The 26,688-nt window shown below is 41.5% G+C and overlaps 1 protein-coding gene and 1 long non-coding RNA gene across 23 annotated transcripts in view; both read left to right on the top strand.

Moving 5' to 3' along the window:
* unc5ca (unc-5 netrin receptor Ca) overlaps positions 1 to 26,688 on the top strand; it is a 344,115-nt gene that overhangs the window by 273,005 nt on the left and 44,422 nt on the right. Inside the window, exons 9-10 of the mRNA XM_052461104.1 lie at positions 16,383 to 16,574; positions 24,442 to 24,789. Coding sequence (XP_052317064.1) covers positions 16,383 to 16,574; positions 24,442 to 24,789 — 540 coding nt within the window. The remainder of the gene's footprint in view (positions 1 to 16,382; positions 16,575 to 24,441; positions 24,790 to 26,688) is intronic.
* Positions 4,738 to 10,778, top strand: LOC127907204 (uncharacterized). 22 transcript variants are annotated; one of them, XR_008063733.1, is made up of 7 exons: positions 4,738 to 4,787; positions 5,570 to 5,603; positions 5,655 to 5,816; positions 6,458 to 6,525; positions 6,618 to 6,889; positions 8,135 to 8,219; positions 9,462 to 10,778. It is a non-coding gene; the product is annotated as an uncharacterized LOC127907204 (long non-coding RNA). The 22 variants fall into 22 exon arrangements; XR_008063732.1 differs by lacking the exons at positions 4,738 to 4,787; positions 5,570 to 5,603; positions 5,655 to 5,816 and adding exons at positions 5,121 to 5,306; positions 5,987 to 6,046 and having other exon boundaries at positions 6,107 to 6,525; positions 9,462 to 9,971; positions 10,108 to 10,778; XR_008063718.1 differs by lacking the exons at positions 4,738 to 4,787; positions 5,570 to 5,603; positions 5,655 to 5,816 and adding exons at positions 5,121 to 5,306; positions 5,987 to 6,046 and having other exon boundaries at positions 6,107 to 6,525; positions 9,462 to 9,971; positions 10,091 to 10,778.

The raw sequence follows: 26,688 nt of genomic DNA, 5'->3' as shown, positions 1-26,688 counted from the left end.
TCTGCTGACACTTCTATGTTTCTGTTGGACACTTCTATGTTTCTGCTGGACACTTCTATGTTTCTGCTGGACACTTCTATGTTTCTGCTGGACACTTCTATGTTTCTGCTGGACACTTCTATGTTTCTGCTGGACACTTCTATGTTTCTGCTGGACACTTCTATGTTTCTGTTGGACACTTCTATGTTTCTGTGGACACTTCTATGTTTCTGCTGGACACTTCTATGTTTCTGCTGGACACTTCTATGTTTCTGCTTCTATGTTTCTGTTGGACACTTCTATGTTTCTGCTGGACACTTCTATGTTTCTGCTGGACACTTCTATGTTTCTGCTGGACACTTCTATGTTTCTGTTGGACACTTCTATGTTTCTGTTGGACACTTCTATGTTTCTGCTGGACACTTCTATGTTTCTGTTGGACACTTCTATGTTTCTGTTGGACACTTCTATGTTTCTGTTGGACACTTCTATGTTTCTGTTGGACACTTCTATGTTTCTGTTGGACACTTCTATGTTTCTGCTGGACACTTCTATGTTTCTGCTGGACACTTCTATGTTTCTGCTGGACACTTCTATGTTTCTGCTGGACACTTCTATGTTTCTGTTGGACACTTCTATGTTTCTGTTGGACACTTCTATGTTTCTGTTGGACACTTCTATGTTTCTGCTGGACACTTCTATGTTTCTGTTGGACACTTCTATGTTTCTGTTGGACACTTCTATGTTTCTGTTGGACACTTCTATGTTTCTGCTGGACACTTCTATGTTTCTGTTGGACACTTCTATGTTTCTGCTGGACACTTCTATGTTTCTGCTGGACACTTCTATGTTTCTGTTGGACACTTCTATGTTTCTGCTGGACACTTCTATGTTTCTGCTGGACACTTCTATGTTTCTGCTGGACACTTCTATGTTTCTGTTGGACACTTCTATGTTTCTGTTGGACACTTCTATGTTTCTGCTGGACACACTTTCTGCTGGACACTTCTGTTTCTGTTGGACACTTCTATGTTTCTGTTGGACACTTCTATGTTTCTGCTGGACACTTCTATGTTTCTGCTGGACACTTCTATGTTTCTGCTGGACACTTCTATGTTTCTGCTGGACACTTCTATGTTTCTGTTGGACACTTCTATGTTTCTGCTGGACACTTCTATGTTTCTGCTGGACACTTCTATGTTTCTGCTGGACACTTCTATGTTTCTGCTGGACACTTCTATGTTTCTGTTGGACACTTCTATGTTTCTGTTGGACACTTCTATGTTTCTGTTGGACACTTCTATGTTTCTGCTGGACACTTCTATGTTTCTGCTGGACACTTCTATGTTTCTGCTGGACACTTCTATGTTTCTGTTGGACACTTCTATGTTTCTGTTGGACACTTCTATGTTTCTGCTGGACACTTCTATGTTTCTGCTGGACACTTCTATGTTTCTGCTGGACACTTCTATGTTTCTGTTGGACACTTCTATGTTTCTGCTGGACACTTCTATGTTTCTGTTGGACACTTCTATGTTTCTGCTGGACACTTCTATGTTTCTGTTGGACACTTCTATGTTTCTGCTGGACACTTCTATGTTTCTGTTGGACACTTCTATGTTTCTGCTGGACACACTGCTCTATGTTTCTGCTGGACACTTCTATGTTTCTGCTGGACACTTCTATGTTTCTGCTGGACACTTCTATGTTTCTGCTGGACACTTCTATGTTTCTGTTGGACACTTCTATGTTTCTGCTGGACACTTCTATGTTTCTGCTGGACACTTCTATGTTTCTGTTGGACACTTCTATGTTTCTGCTGGACACTTCTATGTTTCTGCTGGACACTTCTATGTTTCTGCTGGACACTTCTATGTTTCTGTTGGACACTTCTATGTTTCTGCTGGACACTTCTATGTTTCTGTTGGACACTTCTATGTTTCTGTTGGACACTTCTATGTTTCTGCTGGACACTTCTATGTTTCTGCTGGACACTTCTATGTTTCTGCTGGACACTTCTATGTTTCTGCTGACACTTCTATGTTTCTGTTGGACACTTCTATGTTTCTGCTGGACACTTCTATGTTTCTACTTGTTCATTTGAACGTTGGCACTTCTTAAAAAAATAATTAAAAAACACCTTGTTCTTCTCTCAGTCATGAATGTTCCATTGTTGCTTTTAGACACCTGGTTGACTGAAGAGAGAACCACTTCTATGTTTCTTTATGACACGTTTCTCACTTCTATGTTCACGCTGTTCACCGCTGGAACTCATGTTTCTGAGTGAGAGCACTTCTATGTTTCTGTTGGACACTTCTATATGACTGCTTACTGGACACTTTTTTTCTGCTGGACACTTCTATTTCAGCTGTAGAACATCAGTCAGGCAGTGAGAGCAATCAATATGACTGCTTAGATTCAAGTTTCCTGAAATTGACCAGACACATATTTCAGCTGTAGAACATCACGGTTGAGAGCAGTATGTAATTCATTCCAAGACAAAGCTTATTTTCAGCTGTGTTCATTTGAACGTTGAGAGCAGTATGTCTGCTTAAAAAATTTATAACACATATTTCTTCTGTAGAACATCAATGTTCCAGTATGTCTGCTTACTCTTTTATAACACATATTTCAGCTGTAGAACATCACAGGAGAGCAGTATGACTGCTTACTCTTTGTAACACATATTTCAGCTGTAGAACATCACGAGTGAGAGCAGTATGACTGCTTACTCTTTTATAACACATATTTCAGCTGTAGAACATTACGAGTGAGAGCAGTATGTCTGCTTACTCTTTTATAACACATATTTCAGCTGTAGAACATCACGAGTGAGAGCAGTATGTCTGCTTACTCTTTTATAACACATATTTCAGCTGTAGAACATCACGAGTGAGAGCAGTATGTCTGCTTACTCTTTTATAACACATATTTCAGCTGTAGAACATCACGAGTGAGAGCAGTATGACTGCTTACTCTTTTTTAACACATATTTCAGCTGTAGAACATCACGAGTGAGAGCAGTATGTCTGCTTACTCTTTTATAACACATATTTCAGCTGTAGAACATCACGAGTGAGAGCAGTATGTCTGCTTACTCTTTTATAACACATATTTCAGCTGTAGAACATCACGAGTGAGAGCAGTATGACTGCTTACTCTTTTATAACACATATTTCAGCTGTAGAACATCACGAGTGAGAGCAGTATGACTGCTTACTCTTTTATAACACATATTTCAGCTGTAGAACATCACGAGTGAGAGCAGTATGACTGCTTACTCTTTTTTAACACATATTTCAGCTGTAGAACATCACGAGTGAGAGCAGTATGACTGCTTACTCTTTTATAACACATATTTCAGCTGTAGAACATCACGAGTGAGAGCAGTATGACTGCTTACTCTTTTATAACACATATTTCAGCTGTAGAACATCACGAGTGAGAGCAGTATGACTGCTTACTCTTTTATAACACATATTTCAGCTGTAGAACATCACGAGTGAGAGCAGTATGACTGCTTACTCTTTTATAACACATATTTCAGCTGTAGAACATTACGAGTGAGAGCAGTATGACTGCTTACTCTTTTATAACACATATTTCAGCTGTAGAACATTACGAGTGAGAGCAGTATGACTGCTTACTCTTTTTTAACACATATTTCAGCTGTAGAACATCACGAGTGAGAGCAGTATGACTGCTTACTCTTTTTTTTAACACATTTCAATTCTGTATTTCACCACCGCTTTCCCTTAGTTAAATCATGTAAGAGAGAAGCAGAAGGGTTCTGGAAACCTTGTCTTATATAACCGGTCTCAAGTAGTATAAAAAGTCTCACAAATCCCTCTGTCCTGAATTCTACAAATTACCAAAAAGTATAAGAACAAATTTACTCACTTACTTTGAATATCCCCCCCAAAATACTAACAAATTCCAAGAATCATTACATAATATAAAGTTGACTTGGAAAATCATCAATCAACTGTAGACTGAGAAGAATACATCTACAGCTGTCTTATATCAACGTATTGTTGGAAATAAAACCTACAGTCACATCCTGGTGTTATTTCATGGCAATTTCATTTTTTTGTTTGTGAATGTGGGTTCCTCTCTGTCAAAGAAAATGGGTAACTGATGGAAATTCATTGGATTACATTAAGGGACATTTCCCTACCGTGCTTTAGTTTGATCCTTCTGATGCAATGGAGATGATGATGTAATGGAGGTGATGATGTAATGGAGGTGATGATGTAATGGAGGTGATGATGTTATGGAGGTGATGATGTAATGGATGTAATGGAGGTGATGATGTAATGGAGGTGATGATGTAATGGAGGTGATGATGTAATGGAGATGATGATGTAATGGAGGTGATGATGTTATGGAGGTGATGGAGGTGATGATGTAATGGAGGTGATGATGTAATGGAGGTGATGATGTAATGGAGATGATGATGTAATGGAGGTGATGATGTAATGGAGGTGATGATGTAATGGAGGTGATGATGTAATGGAGATGATGATGTAATGGAGGTGATGATGTAATGAATGTAATGGAGGTGATGATGTAATGGAGATGATGACGTTATGGAGGTGATGATGTTATGGAGGTGATGATGTAATGGATGTAATGGAGGTGATGATGTAATGGAGATGATGACGTTATGGAGGTGATGATGTAATGGAGGTGATGATGTTATGGAGGTGATGATGTAATGGAGGTGATGACGTTATGGAGGTGATGATGTAATGGAGATGATGATGTAATGGAGATGATGATGTAATGGAGGTGATGACGTTATGGAGGTGATGATGTAATGGAGGGGATGACGTTATGGAGGTGATGATGTAATGGAGGTGATGATGTAATGGAGATGATGACGTTATGGATGTGATGATGTAATGGAGGTGATGACGTTATGGAGGTGATGATGTAATGGAGGTGATGATGTTATGGAGGTGATGATGTAATGGAGGTGATGATGTAATGGAGATGATGATGTAATGGAGGTGATGATGTAATGGAGGTGATGATGTTATGGAGGTGATGATGTAATGGAGGTGATGATGTAATGGAGGTGATGATGTAATGGAGGTGATGATGTTATGGAGGTGATGATGTAATGGAGATGATGATGTAATGGAGATGATGATGTAATGGAGGTGATGATGTTATGGAGGTGATGATGTAATGGAGGTGATGATGTTATGGAGGTGATGATGTAATGGAGGTGATGATGTAATGGAGATGATGATGTAATGGAGGTGATGATGTTTAGGAGAGGATGATGTAATGGATGTAATGGAGATGATGATGTAATGGAGGTGATGATGTTATGGAGATGATGATGTAATGGATGTAATGGAGATGATGATTATGGAGGTGATGATGTTATGGAGATGATGATGTAATGGAGGTGATGATGTTTATGGAGATGATGATGTTATGGAGGTGATGATGTTATGGAGGTGATGATGTTATGGAGATGATGATGTTATGGAGATGATGATGTAATGGAGATGATGATGTAATGGAGGTGATGATGTAATGGAGATGATGATGTAATGGAGGTGATGATGTTATGGAGATGATGATGTTATGGAGGTGATGATGTTATGGAGGTGATGATGTTATGGAGATGATGATGTAATGGAGGTGATGATGTTATGGAGGTGATGATGTAATGGAGATGATGATGTAATGGAGGTGATGACGTTATGGAGATGATGATGTAATGGATGTAATGGAGGTGATGATGTTATGGAGGTGATGATGTTATGGAGGTGATGATGTTATGGAGATGATGATGTAATGGAGATGATGATGTAATGGAGGTGATGATGTTATGGAGGTGATGATGTAATGGAGGTGATGATGTTATGGAGATGATGATGTAATGGAGGTGATGATGTTATGGAGGTGATGATGTTATGGAGATGATGATGTAATGGAGGTGATGATGTTTAGGAGAGGATGATGTAATGGAGATGATGATGTAATGGAGGTGATGATGTTATGGAGATGATGATGTAATGGATGTAATGGAGATGATGATGTAATGGAGGTGATGATGTTATGGAGATGATGATGTAATGGATGTAATGGAGATGATGATGTTATGGAGGTGATGATGTTATGGAGATGATGATGTAATGGATGTAATGGAGGTGATGATGTTATGGAGGTGATGATGTTATGGAGATGATGATGTAATGGATGTAATGGAGGTGATGATGTTATGGAGGTGATGATGTTATGGAGGTGATGATGTAATGGATGTTATGGAGGTGATGATGTAATGGAGGTGATGATGTTATGGAGATGATGATGTAATGGATGTAATGGAGATGATGATGTAATGGAGATCATGATGTAATGGATGTAATGCAGGTGATGATGTTATGTAGGTGATGACGTTATGGAGGTGATGATGTTATGGAGGTGATGATGTAATGGAGATGATGATGTAATGGAGGTGATGACGTTATGGAGATGATGATGTAATGGAGGTGATGATGTTATGGAGGTGATGATGTAATGGAGGTGATGATGTTATGGAGATGATGATGTTATGGAGGTGATGATGATGGAAGTTGATGGAGATGATGATGAATGGAGATGATGATGTAATGGAGGTGATGATGTTATGGAGGTGATGATGTAATGGAGGTGATGATGTTATGGAGGTGATGATGTTATGGAGATGATGATGTTATGGAGGTGATGATGTAATGGAAGTGATGATGTAATGGAGGTGATGACGTTATGGAGATGATGATGTAATGGAGGTGATGATGTTATGGAGGTGATGATGTAATGGAGGTGATGATGTTATGGAGATGATGATGTTATGGAGGTGATGATGTTATGGAGGTGATGATGTTATGGAGGTGATGATGTAATGGAGGTGATGATGTTATGGAGGTGATGATGTTATGGAGGTGATGATGTTATGGAGATGATGATGTTATGGAGGTGATGATGTAATGGAGGTGATGATGTAATGGAGGTGATGATGTAATGGAGGTGATGATGTAATGGAGATGATGATGTAATGGAGGTGATGATGTTATGGAGATGATGATGTAATGGATGTAATGGAGGTGATGATGTAATGGAGGTGATGATGTTATGGAGGTGATGATGTAATGGAGGTGATGATGTTATGGAGATGATGATGTTATGGAGGTGATGATGTTATGGAGGTGATGATGTTATGGAGATGATGATGTAATGGAGGTGATGATGTTATGGAGGTGATGATGTAATGGAGATGATGATGTAATGGAGGTGATGATGTTATGGAGGTGATGATGTTATGGAGGTGATGATGTTATGGAGATGATGATGTTATGGAGGTGATGATGTTATGGAGGTGATGATGTAATGGAGATGATGATGTAATGGAGGTGATGATGTTATGGAGATGATGATGTAATGGAGGTGATGATGTTGTTATGGAGGTGATGTTATGGAGGTGATGATGTAATGGAGGTGATGATGTTATGGATGATGATGTTATGGAGGTGATGATGTTATGGAGGTGATGATGTTATGGAGATGATGATGTATGTATGGAGGTGATGATGTAATGGAGGTGATGATGTTATGGAGGTGATGATGTTATGGAGATGATGATGTAATGGATGTAATGGAGGTGATGATGTTATGGAGGTGATGATGTTATGGAGATGATGATGGTTATGGAGGTGATGATGTTATGGAGGTGATGATGTTATGGAGGTGATGATGTTATGGAGGTGATGATGTAATGGATGATGAATGTGATGATGATTAATGGAGGTGATGATGTTATGGAGGTGATGATGTTATGGAGGTGATGATGTTATGGAGATGATGATGTTATGGAGGTGATGATGTTATGGAGGTGATGATGTATGGAGGTGATGATGGAGATGATGATGTTATGGAGGTGATGATGTTATGGAGGTGATGATGTAATGGAGGTGATGATGTTATGGAGATGATGATGTAATGGAGGTGATGATGTAATGGAGATGATGATGTAATATGATGATGATGATGGGAGGTGATGATGTTATGGAGGTGATGATGTAATGGAGGTGATGATGTAATGGAGGTGATGATGTTATGGAGGTGATGATGTAATGGAGGTGATGATGTTATGGAGGTGATGATGTAATGGAGATGATGATGTAATGGAGGTGATGATGTTATGGAGGTGATGATGTTATGGAGATGATGATGTAATGGAGGTGATGATGTTATGGAGATGATGATGTAATGGAGGTGATGATGTTATGGAGGTGATGATGTTATGGAGATGATGATGTTATGGAGGTGATGATGTAATGGAGGTGATGATGTTATGGAGGTGATGATGTTATGGAGGTGATGATGTAATGGAGGTGATGATGTTATGGAGGTGATGATGTAATGGAGGTGATGATGTTATGGAGGTGATGATGTAATGGAGGTGATGATGTTATGGAGGTGATGATGTAATGGAGGTGATGATGTTATGGAGGTGATGATGTAATGGAGGTGATGATGTTATGGAGGTGATGATGTTATGGAGATGATGATGTTATGGAGGTGATGATGTTATGGAGGTGATGATGTTATGGAGGTGATGATGTTATGGAGGTGATGATGTTATGGAGGTGATGATGTTATGGAGGTGATGATGTTATGGAGGTGATGATGTTATGGAGGTGATGATGTTATGGAGGTGATGATGTAATGGAGGTGATGATGTTATGGAGGTGATGATGTAATGGAGGTGATGATGTTATGATGATGTTATGGAGGTGATGATGTTATGGAGGTGATGATGTTATGGAGATGATGATGTAATGGAGGTGATTATGTAATGGAGGTGATGATGTTATGGAGGTGATGATGTTATGGAGGTGATGATGTAATGGATGTAATGGAGGTGATGATGTTATGGAGGTGATGATGTTATGGAGATGATGATGTTATGGAGGTGATGATGTTATGGAGGTGATGATGTAATGGAGGTGATGATGTTATGGAGGTGATGATGTTATGGAGGTGATGATGTTATGGAGGTGATGATGTAATGGATGATGTTATGGAGGTGATGATGTAATGGAGGTGATGATGTTATGGAGGTGATGATGTTATGGAGGTGATGATGTTATGGAGATGATGATGTTATGGAGGTGATGATGTTATGGAGATGATGATGTTATGGAGATGATGATGATGTTATGGAGGTGATGATGTTATGGAGGTGATGATGTAATGGAGGTGATGATGTAATGGAGGTGATGATGTAATGGAGATGATGATGATGTAATGGAGGTGATGATGTTATGGATGTAATGAGGTGATGTTATGGATGTAATGGAGGTGATGATGTTATGGAGGTGATGATGTTATGGAGGTGATGATGTTATGGAGGTGATGATGTAATGGAGGTGATGATGTTATGGAGGTGATGATGTTATGGAGATGATGATGTTATGGAGGTGATGATGTTATGGAGATGATGATGTTATGGAGGTGATGATGTAATGGAGGTGATGATGTTATGGAGATGATGATGTAATGGAGGTGATGGTGTTATGGAGGTGATGATGTTATGGAGATGATGATGTTATGGAGGTGATGATGTAATGGAGGTGATGATGTTATGGAGGTGATGATGTTATGGAGGTGATGATGTAATGGAGGTGATGATGTTATGGAGGTGATGATGTAATGGAGGTGATGGTGTTATGGAGGTGATGATGTAATGGAGGTGATGGTGTAATGGAGGTGATGATGTAATGGAGGTGATGACGTTATGGAGGTGATGATGTAATGGAGGTGATGACGTTATGGAGGTGATGGTGTTATGGAGATGATGATGTTATGGAGGTGATGATGTTATGGAGGTGATGATGTTATGGAGGTGATGATGTTATGGAGGTGATGATGTTATGGAGGTGATGGTGTTATGGAGGTGATGATGTTATGGAGGTGATGATGTTATGGAGGTGATGATGTAATGGAGGTGATGATGTTATGGAGGTGATGATGTTATGGAGGTGATGATGTTATGGAGGTGATGATGTTATGGAGGTGATGATGTTATGGAGGTGATGATGTTATGGAGGTGATGATGTTATGGAGGTGATGATGTTATGGAGGTGATGATGTTATGGAGGTGATGGTGTTATGGAGGTGATGATGTAATGGAGGTGAAGAAGGTGATTGGTAACTTAAAGATATCAGCAGCAAGTCATGATGAGATTGGTGCCTCTTTTGTGAAATCAGTGTCTTCCTCGAATACTGAGCCTCTAACGTATATCTTCACCAAATCTATGCAAACTGGTACTGTTCCTAAAAAATAAAAATAAAAAGTTATCCCACTTTATAAATCTGGGGATCCAATATATTTTACAGATTATTGGCCAATATCTGTACTAAGAAAAAAAAATGAAAAGAAAAAAATATTTTCTATTATGATCAACAATATGGATTTCGTAAAAAACGACTTCATAGATATGGCTCTTTTGCAACTTGTGGATAAAATCTTTGCAGCCCTGAAACAACAATGAATACGCTCTTGGCATCTTTTCAGATTTAACCAAAGCGTTTGACACGGTTGATCATGAAATATTACTTTATAAATTGTATTGTTATGGTTTTCATGATTATACATATAATTGGTTATATAGTTATGTTTATGACAGAGAACAATGTGTTTATGCTGTGCATCTACCAGAGCTAAGATATCATGTGGTGTCCCACAGGGTTGGATAATTGGACCTTTGTTATTTTTAATATATATCTATGTCCTTGTTGCTGGGTCTTCTTCCGTACTTCCCATTCTCTTTGCTGATGATGCCAATTAGATTTTCACACTTTTTATTCACAAATTAAAGAAGCCAACTCAGGCATTGCCAAATCTTCTCAACGGTTCCAGATAAACAAATGATCTTTAAATGTAAATTAATTCTAATCACTAGTAATAATAAGAAATATTGTATACAAGAAAAATGGCGAGAATCTTAATTGGTGGGAATGAAATGGAACAAGTTCTATTTGATGAAATGTTATCCGTAAAGATCATGTTCAATTTGTCTGCAGCACAGTGATGATATCTGTTGGTATCATCAGAAAGATGATCAGGCTTGCTTCCTAACTCAATACTATAGCTTAATTTACCCATATATTAGTTACTGTATTATTGGCTGGGCCAGTACATATGCCTCCTACCTACACAAATGACTCATCATACAAAAAAAACATTTGCAAGACTAGTCACCTCCCTCTAATTACCTGGCTCCATCTGCACCTTTGTTTAAGTAACTCAACATCTTGTCTCTTTACCACATTAATGTTCGGCAATTATGCACTTTCATCTACAAATACTCCTACCGCCGAGACAGTTTACCTAAACCTTTCAATGGATTCTTCCAGGTTAATTTTGAAATCCATCTGATCAACACATACGATAACCTTTACCCTCCCCACTGCTGCACCTCACATAGTCAATTCTCTATCAGATACAGAGGTACCATACTCTGGAAATCATATCTTCACATTGCCAAAACAACATCATCATCATCATCCATCAATAACTTCAAGCGAAGACTGGGGGTCAGCCTGATTAACCAAACGACCCAGTAATCTCCTCCATGAAGACTGGGGGTCAGCCTGATGAACCAAACTACTCAGTAATCTCCTCCGTGAAGACTGGGGGTCAGCCTGATGAACCAAACTACTCAGTAATCTCCTCCATGAAGACTGGGGGTCAGCCTGATGAACCAAACTACCCAGTAATCTCCTCCATGAAGACTGGGGGTCAGCCTGATGAACCAAACTGCTCAGTAATCTCCTCCATGAGGACTGGGGGTCAGCCTGATGAACCAAACTACCCAGTAATCTCCTCCGTGAAGACTGGGGGTCAGCCTGATGAACCAAACTACCCAGTAATCTCCTCCATGAGGACTGGGGGTCAGCCTGATGAACCAAACTACTCAGTAATCTCCCATGAAGACTCCTCTCAGCCTGATGAACCAAACTCAGCCTGATGAACCATACTCAGTAATCTCCTCCGTGAAGACTGGGGGTCAGCCTGATGAACCAAACTACCCAGTAATCTCCTCTGTGAAGACTGGGGGTCAGCCTGATGAACCAAACTACTCAGTAATCTCCTCTGTGAAGACTGGGGGACTGGGGGGGTCAGCCTGATGAACCAAACTACTCAGTAATCTCCTCCGTGAAGACTGGGGGTCAGCCTGATGAATCAAACTAATCTCAGTAAGACTCTCATCTGTGAAGACTGGGGTTAGACTGAAGGGGGTCAGCCTGATGAGCCAAACTACCCAGTAATCTCATCTGTGAAGACAGCCTGATGGGTTAGACTGGGGGTCAGCCTGATGAACCAAACTACCCAGTAATCTCATCTGTGAAGACTGGGGGTCAGCCTGATGAACCAAACTACCCAGTAATCTCCTCCATGAGGACTGGGGGTCAGCCTGATGAACCAAACTGCTCAGTAATCTCCTCCGTGAAGACTGGGGGTCAGCCTGATGAACCAAACTACCCAGTAATCTCCTCCATGAGGACTGGGGGTCAGCCTGATGAACCAAACTACTCAGTAATCTCCTCCGTGAAGACTGGGGGTCAGCCTGATGAACCAAACTACCCAGTAATCTCCTCCATGAAGACTGGGGGTCAGCCTGATGAACCAAACTACCCAGTAATCTCCTCCGTGAAGACTGGGGGTCAGCCTGATGAACCAAACTACCCAGTAATCTCATCTGTGAAGACTGGGGGTCAGACTGGGGGTCAGCCTGATGAACCAAACTACCCAGTAATCTCCTCCGTGAAGACTGGGGGTCAGCCTGATGAACCAAACTACCCAGTAATCTCCTCCATGAAGACTGGGGGTCAGCCTGATGAACCAAACTACCCAGTAATCTCCTCCGTGAAGACTGGGGTCAGACTGGGGGTCAGCCTGATGAACCAAACTACCCAGTAATCTCATCTGTGAAGACTGGGGGTCAGCCTGATGAACCAAACTACCCAGTAATCTCCTCCGTGAAGACTGGGGGTCAGACTGGGGGTCAGCCTGATGAACCAAACTACCCAGTAATCTCCTCCATGAGGACTGGGGGTCAGCCTGATGAACCAAACTACCCAGTAATCTCCTCCATGAAGACTGGGGGTCAGCCTGATGAACCAAACTACTCAGTAATCTCCTCCATGAAGACTGGGGGGGTCAGCCTGATTAACCAAACTACCCAGTAATCTCCTCCATGAGGACTGGGGGTCAGCCTGATGAACCAAACTACCCAGTAATCTCCTCCATGAGGACTGGGGGTCAGCCTGATGAACCAAACTACCCAGTAATCTCCTCCGTGAAGACTGGGGGCCTGATGAACCAAACTACCCAGTAATCTCACCTGTGAAGACTGGGGGTCAGACTGGGGGTCAGCCTGATGAACCAAACTACCCAGTAATCTCCTCCATGAAGACTGGGTGGCATCCTGATGAACCAAACTACTCAATAAATCTCATCCATGAAGTGTGGGGATCAGTCTGATTAACCAAACTACTCTCCTCCATATAGACTCTCCCACACTCACATGTACACCCACATTTAACCAAAACAAATCTAATGTTTTTTGGGGATTACTGATCAATTAATTTATAATCAGTAGGTTGTGATATCTGTGTATTGTGTTTCTTTGTGGTGTGGTTTTCATATAAGCATCTGTATTGTGGTCTATCACTTGTTTTCTTTGGTGCAAATACATTTGACTTAAATCTAAATCTTTTCAGTAACTATAAATGTCGTTTTTACAGCTGTTTGAAGCTAGTGGACCAAACCCGAAAGTGAAAATCTCCACCATGTTATGGGGAAATGGGATACAGGAGAGGAGGGAGATTTGTTTTGAATGAAGCTTAGTGCTGTTGCAATTATTTTGGTGAAATTAAGGAAAGATGTCAGGGTTCCATTCATAGCCTCATTAAATAAAGGATTGTGTCTTGTGTGATAGGTGTGTGTGTATGTTTATTCAAATTAGCAACTGTTGCTAATCTATTCTAACAGTTTGAAATAAATCCTTTCCTGTTGACTTTGGCTTTCCTGTCTGTAATGCTGACGCTGACCTACCCAGTCATGTTTGCCAACATCTCCATTGCGAGAAATGAAATACTGCAAATTCTAATAACATTTTCACACTACTGAGACAATCCGAGATGAACCGAGCTGTACTGTGCTGCCTGTTACGCAATCCATCCAGCACAGTGGCTGGAACCGTGCTGGAAAAGACCATGTGAACAGATCATCTCCAAGCCAGCACAGTATGTTCGGTTCAGCCCATGGCTGAGCCCATTTAGTCGACTGGTCAATTGATTGGTCGATAGGCTGTAGGTCGCCTGAGATCTTTTTAGTCGAGCAGTGGCAAATATATTTTATATAGACACCTGTCTGTGACACCTGTCTGAGTGACACCTGTCTGAGTGGACTAATCTGTTGCGAAAGCCTTGGGGATGGCACACCAGTATCACATGTACTGTTAATTACTATAATTTATAATCTACAATGTTTGTATGGTTATGGTAATTTCTGTTAATCCATTCAATATATTATTACAGTCCCACCGTTGTCATTGTAGGAGTGGACACGTTGTTTGCACAGCGCACAACCTAGGCTACACTATTTAGTTTCCATTTACAAGTTGTCAATTTATTAATTGTCTTTTGTTTGAAGGCTTCTGTCATTCCTGAGTAAGAACATGCATCTTATTACACATAGAACTAGGCCTAGGCTACCTGGCCTGTGTGCAAATGTAGGCCTATAAATGTTCCCATTTGGGGATCTGATACTGTTTCTGATTGTCGTAACTCACCATCTCTGTGGAGCTTCTCAAAGTCATTTTTCTTCACCTCAAAAAGCAAGTAAAATACGTATGTTTTTACATCCACTGAGAATGACAATAGTTCCTCAACGTGACCTATTGGAAAAATCTTTCCAGCGCTCTCCCTTTCGATAACCACTCAGCGTGAAAGGGGAAAAAATGTAATTCTCTGATCAGGTGGAAATGTCATTAAAAAAAGGCCTAGCTGATTACATTTTATCCCTTGAGCAAATAGCCTACAGCAAATAGTTGATACGTTGTCTCAAATGCCTTGCAGACAGGCCAACGTGATTTACAGGATATTTATTTTTATCAAGATGTTTTCTAACTGTGGGCTGCAATGTTTTTATTACTTTTAGATTTGTATCATTTTAATTTAGATATAATTTTGATTAATCACATGACATTGATTTTGAGATATGAAGACTTTATTATGAATTAAATGAAACTGTTCCACGAAAAAAAAAGCTCATGAAAATCATAACTGGCATGCAGATCAGTAGAAATGGTAGGATAACTCAGCACTCCAAATGGAAATGGTAGGATAACTCAGCACGCCAAATGGTAGGATAACTCAGCACTCCAAATGGTAGGATAACTCAGCACTCCAAATGGAAATGGTAGGATAACTCAGCACTCCAAATGGTAGGATAACTCAGCACTCCAAATGGAAATGGTAGGATAACTCAGCACTCCAAATGGAAATGGTAGGATAACTCAGCACTCCAAATGGTAGGATAACTCAGCACTCCAAATGGTAGGATAACTCAGCACTCCAAATGGTAGGATAACTCAGCACTCCAAATGGAAATGGTAGGATAACTCAGCACTCCAAATGGTAGGATAACTCAGCACTCCAAATGGTAGGATAACTCAGCACTCCAAATGGTAGGATAACTCAGCACTCTAAATGGAAATGGTAGGATAACTCAGCACTCCAAGTGGAAATGGTAGGATAACTCAGCACTCTAAATGGAAATGGTAGGATAACTCAGTACTCTAAATGGAAATGGTAGGATAACTCAGCACTCTAAATGGAAATGGTAGGATAACTCAGCACTCCAAATGGTAGGATAACTCAGCACTCCAAATGGAAAAGGTTGCCGACCGCTAGCCTATTACTTATTACGGGCAACTTCAGGAGCGTAATGGCAGAACCTGTGGAAGCCAGCAGCAGCGGGCAGCGGGAGGAGGAGGAGGGTCGAGTAGGGAACAGGTTTTTTCTTCTGATTAGGCTATATAGATCTCTGGCTCCCTCTCTTTAGTAATTTGTGTGTCTTCATTTTTAATTGCAGTGCTTAAAGCATCAGGCGTGGTGTCCTACATATATTTGATTTAATTGAAACACATAGAGTGTGTCTATATATGGGGAAATGCATGTTTTAAAATTTCAACCAATCGATTGGTTGAAAGAACAGATTACTCTCAGTCGACCAAGACAGCCCTAGTTCAGCCTTGTAGTATGAATCAGTTTTAATTTAAACCTCCCCAGGTTCTCACTGTTTCCCTCCCTCTCTGTGTCTGTCACAGCGGCCCCCAGCACAGAAAACATGGCGCTCTACGTAGGCATCGTCATCGCTGTCATAATGTGTCTGGTCATCTCCGTCATCGTGGCGCTCTTCGTCTACCGGAAAACCCACCGGGACTTTGACTCTGACATCATCGACTCATCAGCCCTCAACGGAGGCTTCCAGTCGGTCAATATAAAGACGGCGCGCTCAGGTGAGTAGGATGTGGGGCGGTGACTAGGTCCTAGCTTAGCCTGGGTACCAGACCTGTTTGGTCTGGTAGATTACCCATACTTACTAAGAAATGACATGGTATAGATTAACCATACTTACTAAGAAATGACATGGTATAGATTAACCATACTTACTAAGAAATTACATGGTATAGATTAACCATACTTACTAAGAAATGACATGGTATAGATTAACCATACTTACTAAGAAATTACATGGTATAGATTAACCATACTTACTAAGAAATGACATGGTATAGATTACCCATACTTACTAAGAAATGACATGGTATAGATTACCCATACTTACTAAGAAATGACATGGTATAGATTACCCATACTTACTAAGAAATGACATGGTATAGATTACCCATACTTACTAAGAAATGACATGGTATAGATTACCCATACTTACTAAGAAATGACATGGTATAGATTACCCATACTTACTAAGAAATTACATGGTATAGATTAACCATACTTACTAAGAAATGACATGGTATAGATTACCCATACTTACTAAGAAATGACATGGTATAGATTACCCATACTTACTAAGAAATGACATGGTATAGATTACCCATACTTACTAAGAAATGACATGGTATAGATTACCCATACTTACTAAGAAATGACATGGTATAGATTACCCATACTTACTAAGAAATGACATGGTATAGATTACCCATACTTACTAAGAAATGACATGGTATAGATTACCCATACTTACTAAGAAATGACATGGTATAGATTACCCATACTTACTAAGAAATGACATGGTATAGATTACCCATACTTACTAAGAAATGACATGGTATAGATTACCCATACTTACTAAGAAATGACATGGTATAGATTACCCATACTTACTAAGAAATTACATGGTATAGATTACCCATACTTACTAAGAAATTACATGGTATAGATTACCCATACTTACTAAGAAATTACATGGTATAGATTACCCATACTTACTAAGAAATGACATGGTATAGATTACCCATACTTACTAAGAAATGACATGGTATAGATTACCCATACTTACTAAGAAATGACATGGTATAGATTACCCATACTTACTAAGAAATGACATGGTATAGATTACCCATACTTACTAAGAAATGACATGGTATAGATTACCCATACTTACTAAGAAATGACATGGTATAGATTACCCATACTTACTAAGAAATGACATGGTATAGATTACCCATACTTACTAAGAAATGACATGGTATAGATTACCCATACTTACTAAGAAATGACATGGTATAGATTACCCATACTTACTAAGAAATGACATGGTATAGATTACCCATACTTACTAAGAAATGACATGGTATAGATTACCCATACTTACTAAGAAATGACATGGTATAGATTACCCATACTTACTAAGAAATGACATGGTATAGATTACCCATACTTACTAAGAAATGACATGGTATAGATTACCCATACTTACTAAGAAATGACATGGTATAGATTACCCATACTTACTAAGAAATGACATGGTATAGATTACCCATACTTACTAAGAAATGACATGGTATAGATTACCCATACTTACTAAGAAATGACATAGTAATATAAATGGTTATTATACTGCAGTGATGTAGTTAAATCACTAAACCTCCAGTCCGAGTCGAGTTCCAAGTTCCATATAATCCGTTACAGATACTAGTTACCTGTCCAAAATTGTAATTGGTAACGTAACTGTTGGATTACCTCAGTAACGTAATCTGATTACATTCAGTTACTTTTAGATTACAGCAGTAGCACCATTGGAAGACATAGCTGGGACTGTAGCCTACAAAAGCCCATTCCTACTCTTTTCCTTCGATTCATCAAACACATTTGGTGTGTCATCATAGTGGTCTCATAGAGTCGCTCAGGTGGAACAAATTTACATTTGCGCCTTTTTTTTTCAATTCTCATTTGAATGTCATTGAGAAAACATCCTTTCTGAATTTAAAAGTAATCCTTGAAGTAATAATTTCGTTTTTTTTTAAATATCTGTTTTCCGATTACAATATTTTATCTTGTAACGTAAACGGATTACAGTTGCCAGTTATTTATATTCCCTTACATGTAACAGATTACATGTAACAGATTACATGTTATCCGTTACTCCCCAACCCTGCTCACAAGCTATTTGTCATTAGTGTTGTAAGGCTAATTAGATAATACATGCTAGGTAACAGATTGCATGTTATCCGTTACTCCCCAACCCTGCTCACAAGCTATTTGTCATTAGTGTTGTAAGGCTAATTAGATAATACATGCTAGGTAACAGATTACATGTTATCTGTTACTCCCCAACCCTGCTCACAAGCTACTTGTCATTAGTGTTGTAAGGCTAATTAGATAATACATGCTAGGTAACAGATTACATGTTATCTGTTACTCCCCAACCCTGCTCACAAGCTACTTGTCATTAGTGTTGTAAGGCTAATTAGATAATACATGCTAGGTAACAGATTACATGTTATCTGTTACTCCCCAACCCTGCTCACAAGCTACTTGTCATTAGTGTTGTAAGGCTAATTAGATAATACATGCTAGGTAACAGATTACATGTTATCTGTTACTCCCCAACCCTGCTCACAAGCTACTTGTCATTAGTGTTGTAAGGCTAATTAGATAATACATGCTAGGTAACAGTTGCTGCTGCAGCTAGTATGTGGCGGCAGTATGGGGCGGCAGAGTACTACAACACTGTTACACTGTATGAATTACATATGGAGGGGGGGTCATTAAATCAACCACCCCAAGCACCATTTGGTACTAGGTAGTTACCAATTGTGAGCAGAAGTGTTTGAAGCCAAAATGTCCTACCAAACCTCACCCGTACAGACAACACATGATAACACCAAACCTCACCGATACAGAGAACACGTGATAACACCAAACCTCACCCGTACAGAGAACATGTGATAACACCAAACCTCACCCGTACAGACAACACGTGATAACACCAAACCTCACCGGTACAGACAACACACAATAACACCAAACCTCACCGGTACAGACAACACACAATAACACCAAACCTCACCGGTACAGACAACACATGATAACACCAAACCTCACCGGTACAGACAACACACAATAACACCAAACCTCACCGGTACAGACAACACGTGATAACACCAAACCTCACCGGTACAGACAACACTCGATAACACCAAACCTCACCCGTACAGACAACACTTGATAACACCAAACCTCACCGGTACAGACAACACTTGATAACACCAAACCTCACCCGTACAGACAACACTTGATAACACCAAACCTCACCCGTACAGACAACACTTGATAACACCAAACCTCACCCGTACAGACAACACTTGATAACACCAAACCTCACCCGTACAGACAACACTTGATAACACCAAACCTCACCCGTACAGACAACACTTGATAACACCAAACCTCACCCGTACAGACAACACGTGATAACACCAAACCTCAACCGTACAGACAACACTTGATAACACCAAACCTCACCCATACAGACAACACTTGATAACACCAAACCTCAACCGTACAGACAACACGTGATAACACCAAACCTCACCCGTACAGACAACACGTGATAACACCAAACCTCAACCGTACAGACAACACTTGATAACACCAAACCTCAACCGTACAGACAACACGTGATAACACCAAACCTCAACCGTACAGACAACACTTGATAACACCAAACCTCAACCGTACAGACAACACTTGATAACACCAAACCTCACCCGTACAGACAACACGTGATAACACCAAACCTCACCGGTATAGGCAGCACTTGATAACACCAAACCTCACCGGTACAGACAACACTTGATAACACCAAACCTCACTGGTACAGACAACACGTGATAACACCAAACCTCACCGGTACAGACAACACACATAACACCAAACCTCACCGGTATAGACAACACTTGATAACACCAAACCTCACCCGTACAGACAACACGTGATTACACCAAACCTCACCGGTATAGACAACACTTGATAACACCAAACCTCACCGGTACAGACAACACGTGATAACACCAAACCTCACCGGTACAGACAACACGTGATAACACCAAACCTCACTGGTATAGGCAGCACTTGATAACACCAAACCTCACTGGTACAGACAACACTTGATAACACCAAACCTCACCGGTACAGACAACACGTGATAACACCAAACCTCACCGGTACAGACAACACACAATAACACCAAACCTCACCGGTATAGGCAGCACTTGATAACACCAAACCTCACCGGTATAGGCAACACTTGATAACACCAAACCTCACCGGTATAGACAACACTTGATAACACCAAACCTCACCCGTACAGACAACACTTGATAACACCAAACCTCACCGGTATAGGCAACACTTGATAACACCAAACCTCACCGGTATAGGCAACACTTGATAACACCAAACCTCACCCGTACAGACAACACTTGATAACACCAAACCTCACCCGTACAGACAACACGTGATAACACCAAACCTCACCGGTACAGACAACACTTGATAACACCAAACCTCACCCGTACAGACAACACTTGATAACACCAAACCTCACCGGTATAGAGAACACGTGATAACACCAGACCTCACCAGTAGTGACCTTCATCAGCGTGACAGGCAATTCTCATTAGATCAGGATTTAAAAGATGTCGGAGACCAGCCATGCAGCTTTGTGTTATTAATCCCAGACTCCCCCTCACCCTCCCACTGGTCTAAAGGTGGCCTTTACGTCTAGACTGAGGCATCTGTAGTCCACCGCTGTGAACTTTCCCTGCTGGTTGCCTGCCTGGTCTCTTACGGTGAGAGAAGAAGAAGACAGAGGCCGGATTAACATTCAAATCAGAGTGTGAATGAAAAGTGGAGATCTGAGATGGAATGCAATTTGGTCGGCAGCGTATTGTGTGTGTGTGTTTGAGCGCCGGGTGACATTTCATCAGCAGACCATCAGGATGTCAATCCGCTAGTGAAGGCTCATCTCAGGTTAATATTAATAAAGAATTCCGTTTTCGCCTTCCTCTTCCATCAAGCTTTTGGCAGTCTGTTGCCTGTTAATTACATTTCAGTGGGTGTGAATTGGCGGAAAGATGAGCTAGCTGGAAGAGTACAGAGACAGAGTGATAGTGATAGTGAAGAAGAGGACAGAGACAGAGTAATGGTGAAGAAGAGGACAGAGACAGAGTGATGGTGAAGAAGAGGACAGAGACAGAGTGATGGGGAAGAAGAGGACAGAGACAGAGTGATGGGGAAGAAGAGGACAGGAGGGAGGGATATTGAGGGAGGAAATGAGGGAGGAACGAGAGAGGGAGGAAGGAAACAAGGGAGGAGGTGAGGGGAGAGAGGAAGGGAGGGGAGGGATGGTGAGGGAGGGAGGAGAGGAAGGGAGGGATGAGAGAAAGGGAGGGAGGAGGGGAGGGATTGTGAGGGAGGAGAGGGATGGTGAGGGAGGAGAGTAAGGGAGAGAGGAGGTGAGGGCTGGTGAGGGAGGAGAGTAAGGGAGGGAGGAGTGGAGTGGAGTGGAGGGATGGTAAGGGAGGGAGGGAGGGATGGTGAGTGAGGAGAGTAAGGGAGGGAGGAGGAGAGGGCTGGTGAGGGAAGGATGGTGAGGGAGGGGTGGTGAGGAAGGAGAGTAAGAGAGGGAGGAGGGGAGAGATGGTGAGGGTCAGATCGGTGTGCAGGGTTTCACAAACAAACTAAAGTAGTGGACGAGCTCCTACTGTGGATGAAAACAGGATTATTAGCCTGTACGTCCCAAATGACACCCTATTCCCTATGCAGTGCACTACTTTTCACCAGGGTCCATATGGAAGCAGTGCACTACATAGGGAATAGGGTGCTATTTGGTACATTACCAGCGTCTTTTGTCCATATCTTGCCAAAGATGATGGATGGAACCATACACTAACAGACGCAGACAAAGGAATTGATGTTTAACGAATGTTCATACCTGGTTTCGAATGCTTTCAGCTTTTCATCAAGTCTCTGTAGTGCCTCATGGTCAGAGTTTGCACCTTTGGGACAATTCCATTGGTTCCACTGAGTTAGGAAATCTCATTCAAGAGCAACTATTGTATTTCAATGAAAACAAATATGTTGAACCTGCAAGTTTGTTCCATATACTGTACCACAGGTGAGGTAGATAAATGATGGAAGCCCTCTTATGGCTATACTGTACCACAGGTGAGGTAGATAAATGATGCCCTCTTATGGATATACTGTACCACAGGTGAAGTAGATAAATGATGGAAGCCCTCTTATGGATATACTGTACCACAGGTGAAGTAGATAAATGATGGAAGCCCTCTTATGGATATACTGTACCACAGGTGAGGTAGATAAATGATGCCCTCTTATGGATATACTGTACCACAGGTGAAGTAGATAAATGATGGAAGCCCTCTTATGGATATACTGTACCACAGGTGAAGTAGATAAATGATGGAAGCCCTCTTATGGATATACTGTACCACAGGTGAAGTAGATAAATGATGGAAGCCCTCTTATGGATATACTGTACCACAGGTGAAGTAGATAAATGATGGAAGCCCTCTTATGGATATACTGTACCACAGGTGAGGTAGATAAATGATGGAAGCCCTCTTATGGATATACTGTACCACAGGTGAAGTAGATAAATGATGTCCTCTTATGGAGGCTCTGCTTTTACAGGTTTAACGGTGTACGGGGAAGTTGCCCCTAGACACTGATCTTAGGTCCGTTTTGCATTTTCACCGCTAAATCAAATCAAATCAAATGTTATTTGTCACATGCGCCGAATACAACAGGTGTAGTAGACCTTACAGTGAAATGCTGAATACAACAGGTGTAGTAGACCTTACAGTGAAATGCTGAATACAACAGGTGTAGTAGACCTTACAGTGAAATGCTGAATACAACAGGTGTAGTAGACCTTACAGTGAAATGCTGAATACAACAGGTGTAGTAGACCTTACAGTGAAATGCTGAATACAACAGGTGTAGTAGACCTCACAGTGAAATGCTGAATACAACAGGTGTAGTAGACCTTACAGTGAAATGCTTACTTACAAGTCCATAACCAACAACGCAGTTTTAAGAAAATACCTATAAAAAAAGTAAGAGATAAGAATAACAAATAATTAAAGAGCAGCAGTAAATAGCAATAGCGAGGCTATATAGAGGGGGGTACCGGTACAGAGTCAATGTGCTAGGGCACCGGTGTCGAGGTAATTGAGGTAATATTTACACGTAGGTAGAGTTATTAAAGTGACTATGCATAGATTATAACAGAGAGTAGTAGCAGCGTAGAAGAGGGTGTGGGGGGGGGGCGGGTGACAATGCAAATAGTCTTGGTAGACATTTGATGAGATGTTCAGTAAGGGTTCATGTTTGCATTAGGGGAGGGGAAGCTGATCCTAGATCTGTACCTAGGGGAAACTTCACCCCAGAGCCTAATCAACTGCCACATTCAGAGCAGGTGTGTCTGCTAACGAGCTGCATATTAATTAGCAATCAGTGTTAATGTTCAGACCAAGTGTCGGGGCTCTTAATAAAAGTACCCTGTACAGAAAATGCCTCATCCAATAAGTCTTGTAATGTAATGTAACTGAATCATTTGACCCATTGTGTGCTTAGACATTTTGAGACAATAATTCCTAAATATAAACCTATGGTACAGACTTCCTGATGCAGTCTGCTCTTGATCAACCAGGTTATTATTGTGAACATCATTTGTTATTTATGTACACATCTAAATAACACATTTTGTTAAATGTAAATCTGGAATTTGACAAAATGTATTATCAATCATCGCTGACCTCTGACCCCCAGCTGACTTGCTGACCGCTCCTCCGGACCTGACCAACGCTGCGGCCATGTACCGCGGCCCCGTCTACGCCCTGCACGACGTGTCCGACAAGATCCCCATGACCAACTCGCCCCTTTTGGACCCCCTGCCCAACCTGAAGATCAAGGTGTACAACTCCTCTGGCCTGGTCACTCCTTCGGAAGACCTGTCTGACTTCTCCTCCAAGCTGTCCCCTAAGGTCACCCAGTCCCTGCTGGACAGTGAGAACATGAACCTGCGTAACCAGAGCCTGGCTCGGACCAGAGACCCCTCCTGCACCGCCGCAGGATCCTTCAACTCCCAGGGAGGACACCTCATTGTGCCCAACTCAGGTACTCAATCAATCCAATGTATTTTATAAAGCCCTGTTTCAAGTGTTTACTGTTACGTGCACTAGTGAAATGCCTTTTCTTGCTTTTTCACAACAATGCAGTAGTACAATAAAACATTTATTTTAAAAAAGTCAAATAGAACAAAAACACATGAGAAATATAGGGTCAGTAGCTATATACAGGGTCAGTTCCAGGGTCAGTAGTTACATACAGGGACAGTTCCAGGGTCAGTAGCTATATACAGGGTCAGTTCCAGGGTCAGTAGCTATATACAGGGTCAGTAGCTATATACAGGGTCAGTTCCAGGGTCAGTAGCTATATACAAGGTCAGTAGCTATATACAGGGTCAGTAGCTAGGTCCGGAGGAGCTATATACAGGGACAGTTCCAGGGTCAGTAGCTATATACAGGGACAGTTCCAGGGCCAGTAGCTATATACAGGGACAGTTCCAGGGTCAGTAGTTACATACAGGGACAGTTCCAGGGTCAGTAGCTATATACAGGGTCAGTTCCAGGGTCAGTAGCTATATACAGGGTCAGTTCCAGGTCAGTAGTTATATACAGGGACAGTTCCAGGGTCAGTAGCTATATACAGGGTCAGTTCCAGGGTCAGTAGCTATATACAGGGTCAGTAGCTATATACAGGGTCAGTTCCAGGGTCAGTAGCTATATACAAGGTCAGTAGCTATATACAGGGTCAGTTCCTAGGTCAGGAGCTATATACAGGGACAGTTCCAGGGTCAGTAGCTATATACAGGGACAGTTCCAGGGCCAGTAGCTATATACAGGGACAGTTCCAGGGTCAGTAGTTACATACAGGGACAGTTCCAGGGTCAGTAGTTACATACAGGGACAGTTCCAGGGTCAGTAGCTATATACAGGGTCAGTTCCAGGGTCAGTAGTTACATACAGGGACAGTTCCAGGGTCAGTAGCTATATACAGGGTCAGTTCCAGGGTCAGTAGCTATATACAGGGTCAGTTCAGGGGTCAGTAGCTATATACAGGGTCAGTAGTTACATACAGGGACAGTTCCAGGGTCAGTAGCTATATACAGGGTCAGTTCCAGGGTCAGTAGTTACATACAGGGACAGTTCCAGGGTCAGTAGCTATATACAGGGTCAGTTCCAGGGTCAGTAGCTATATACAGGGTCAGTAGCTATATACAGGGTCAGTTCCAGGGTCAGTAGCTATATACAGGGCCAGTTCCAGGGTCAGTAGCTATATACAGGGTCAGTTCCAGGGTCAGTAGCTATATACAGGGACAGTTCCAGGGCCAGTAGCTATATACAGGGACAGTTCCAGGGTCAGTAGCTATATACAGGGACAGTTCCAGGGCCAGTAGCTATATACAGGGACAGTTCCAGGGTCAGTAGTTACATACAGGGACAGTTCCAGGGTCAGTAGCTATATACAGGGTCAGTTCCAGGGTCAGTAGTTACATACAGGGACAGTTCCAGGGTCAGTAGCTATATACAGGGTCAGTTCCAGGGTCAGTAGCTATATACAGGGTCAGTAGTTACATACAGGGACAGTTCCAGGGTCAGTAGCTATATACAGGGTCAGTTCCAGGGTCAGTAGTTACATACAGGGACAGTTCCAGGGTCAGTAGCTATATACAGGGTCAGTTCCAGGGTCAGTAGCTATATACAGGGTCAGTAGCTATATACAGGGTCAGTTCCAGGGTCAGTAGCTATATACAGGGCCAGTTCCAGGGTCAGTAGCTATATACAGGGTCAGTTCCAGGGTCAGTAGCTATATACAGGGACAGTTCCAGGGCCAGTAGCTATATACAGGGACAGTTCCAGGGCCAGTAGCTATATACAGGGACAGTTCCAGGGTCAGTAGCTATATACAGGGACAGTTCCAGGGTCAGTAGCTATATACAGGGTCAGTTCCAGG

Source organism: Oncorhynchus keta, chromosome 14 (genome assembly GCF_023373465.1).
Source record: "Oncorhynchus keta strain PuntledgeMale-10-30-2019 chromosome 14, Oket_V2, whole genome shotgun sequence".
Lineage (NCBI taxonomy): Eukaryota > Metazoa > Chordata > Actinopteri > Salmoniformes > Salmonidae > Oncorhynchus > Oncorhynchus keta.
This window is presented reverse-complemented; position numbering and strand designations above follow the sequence as displayed.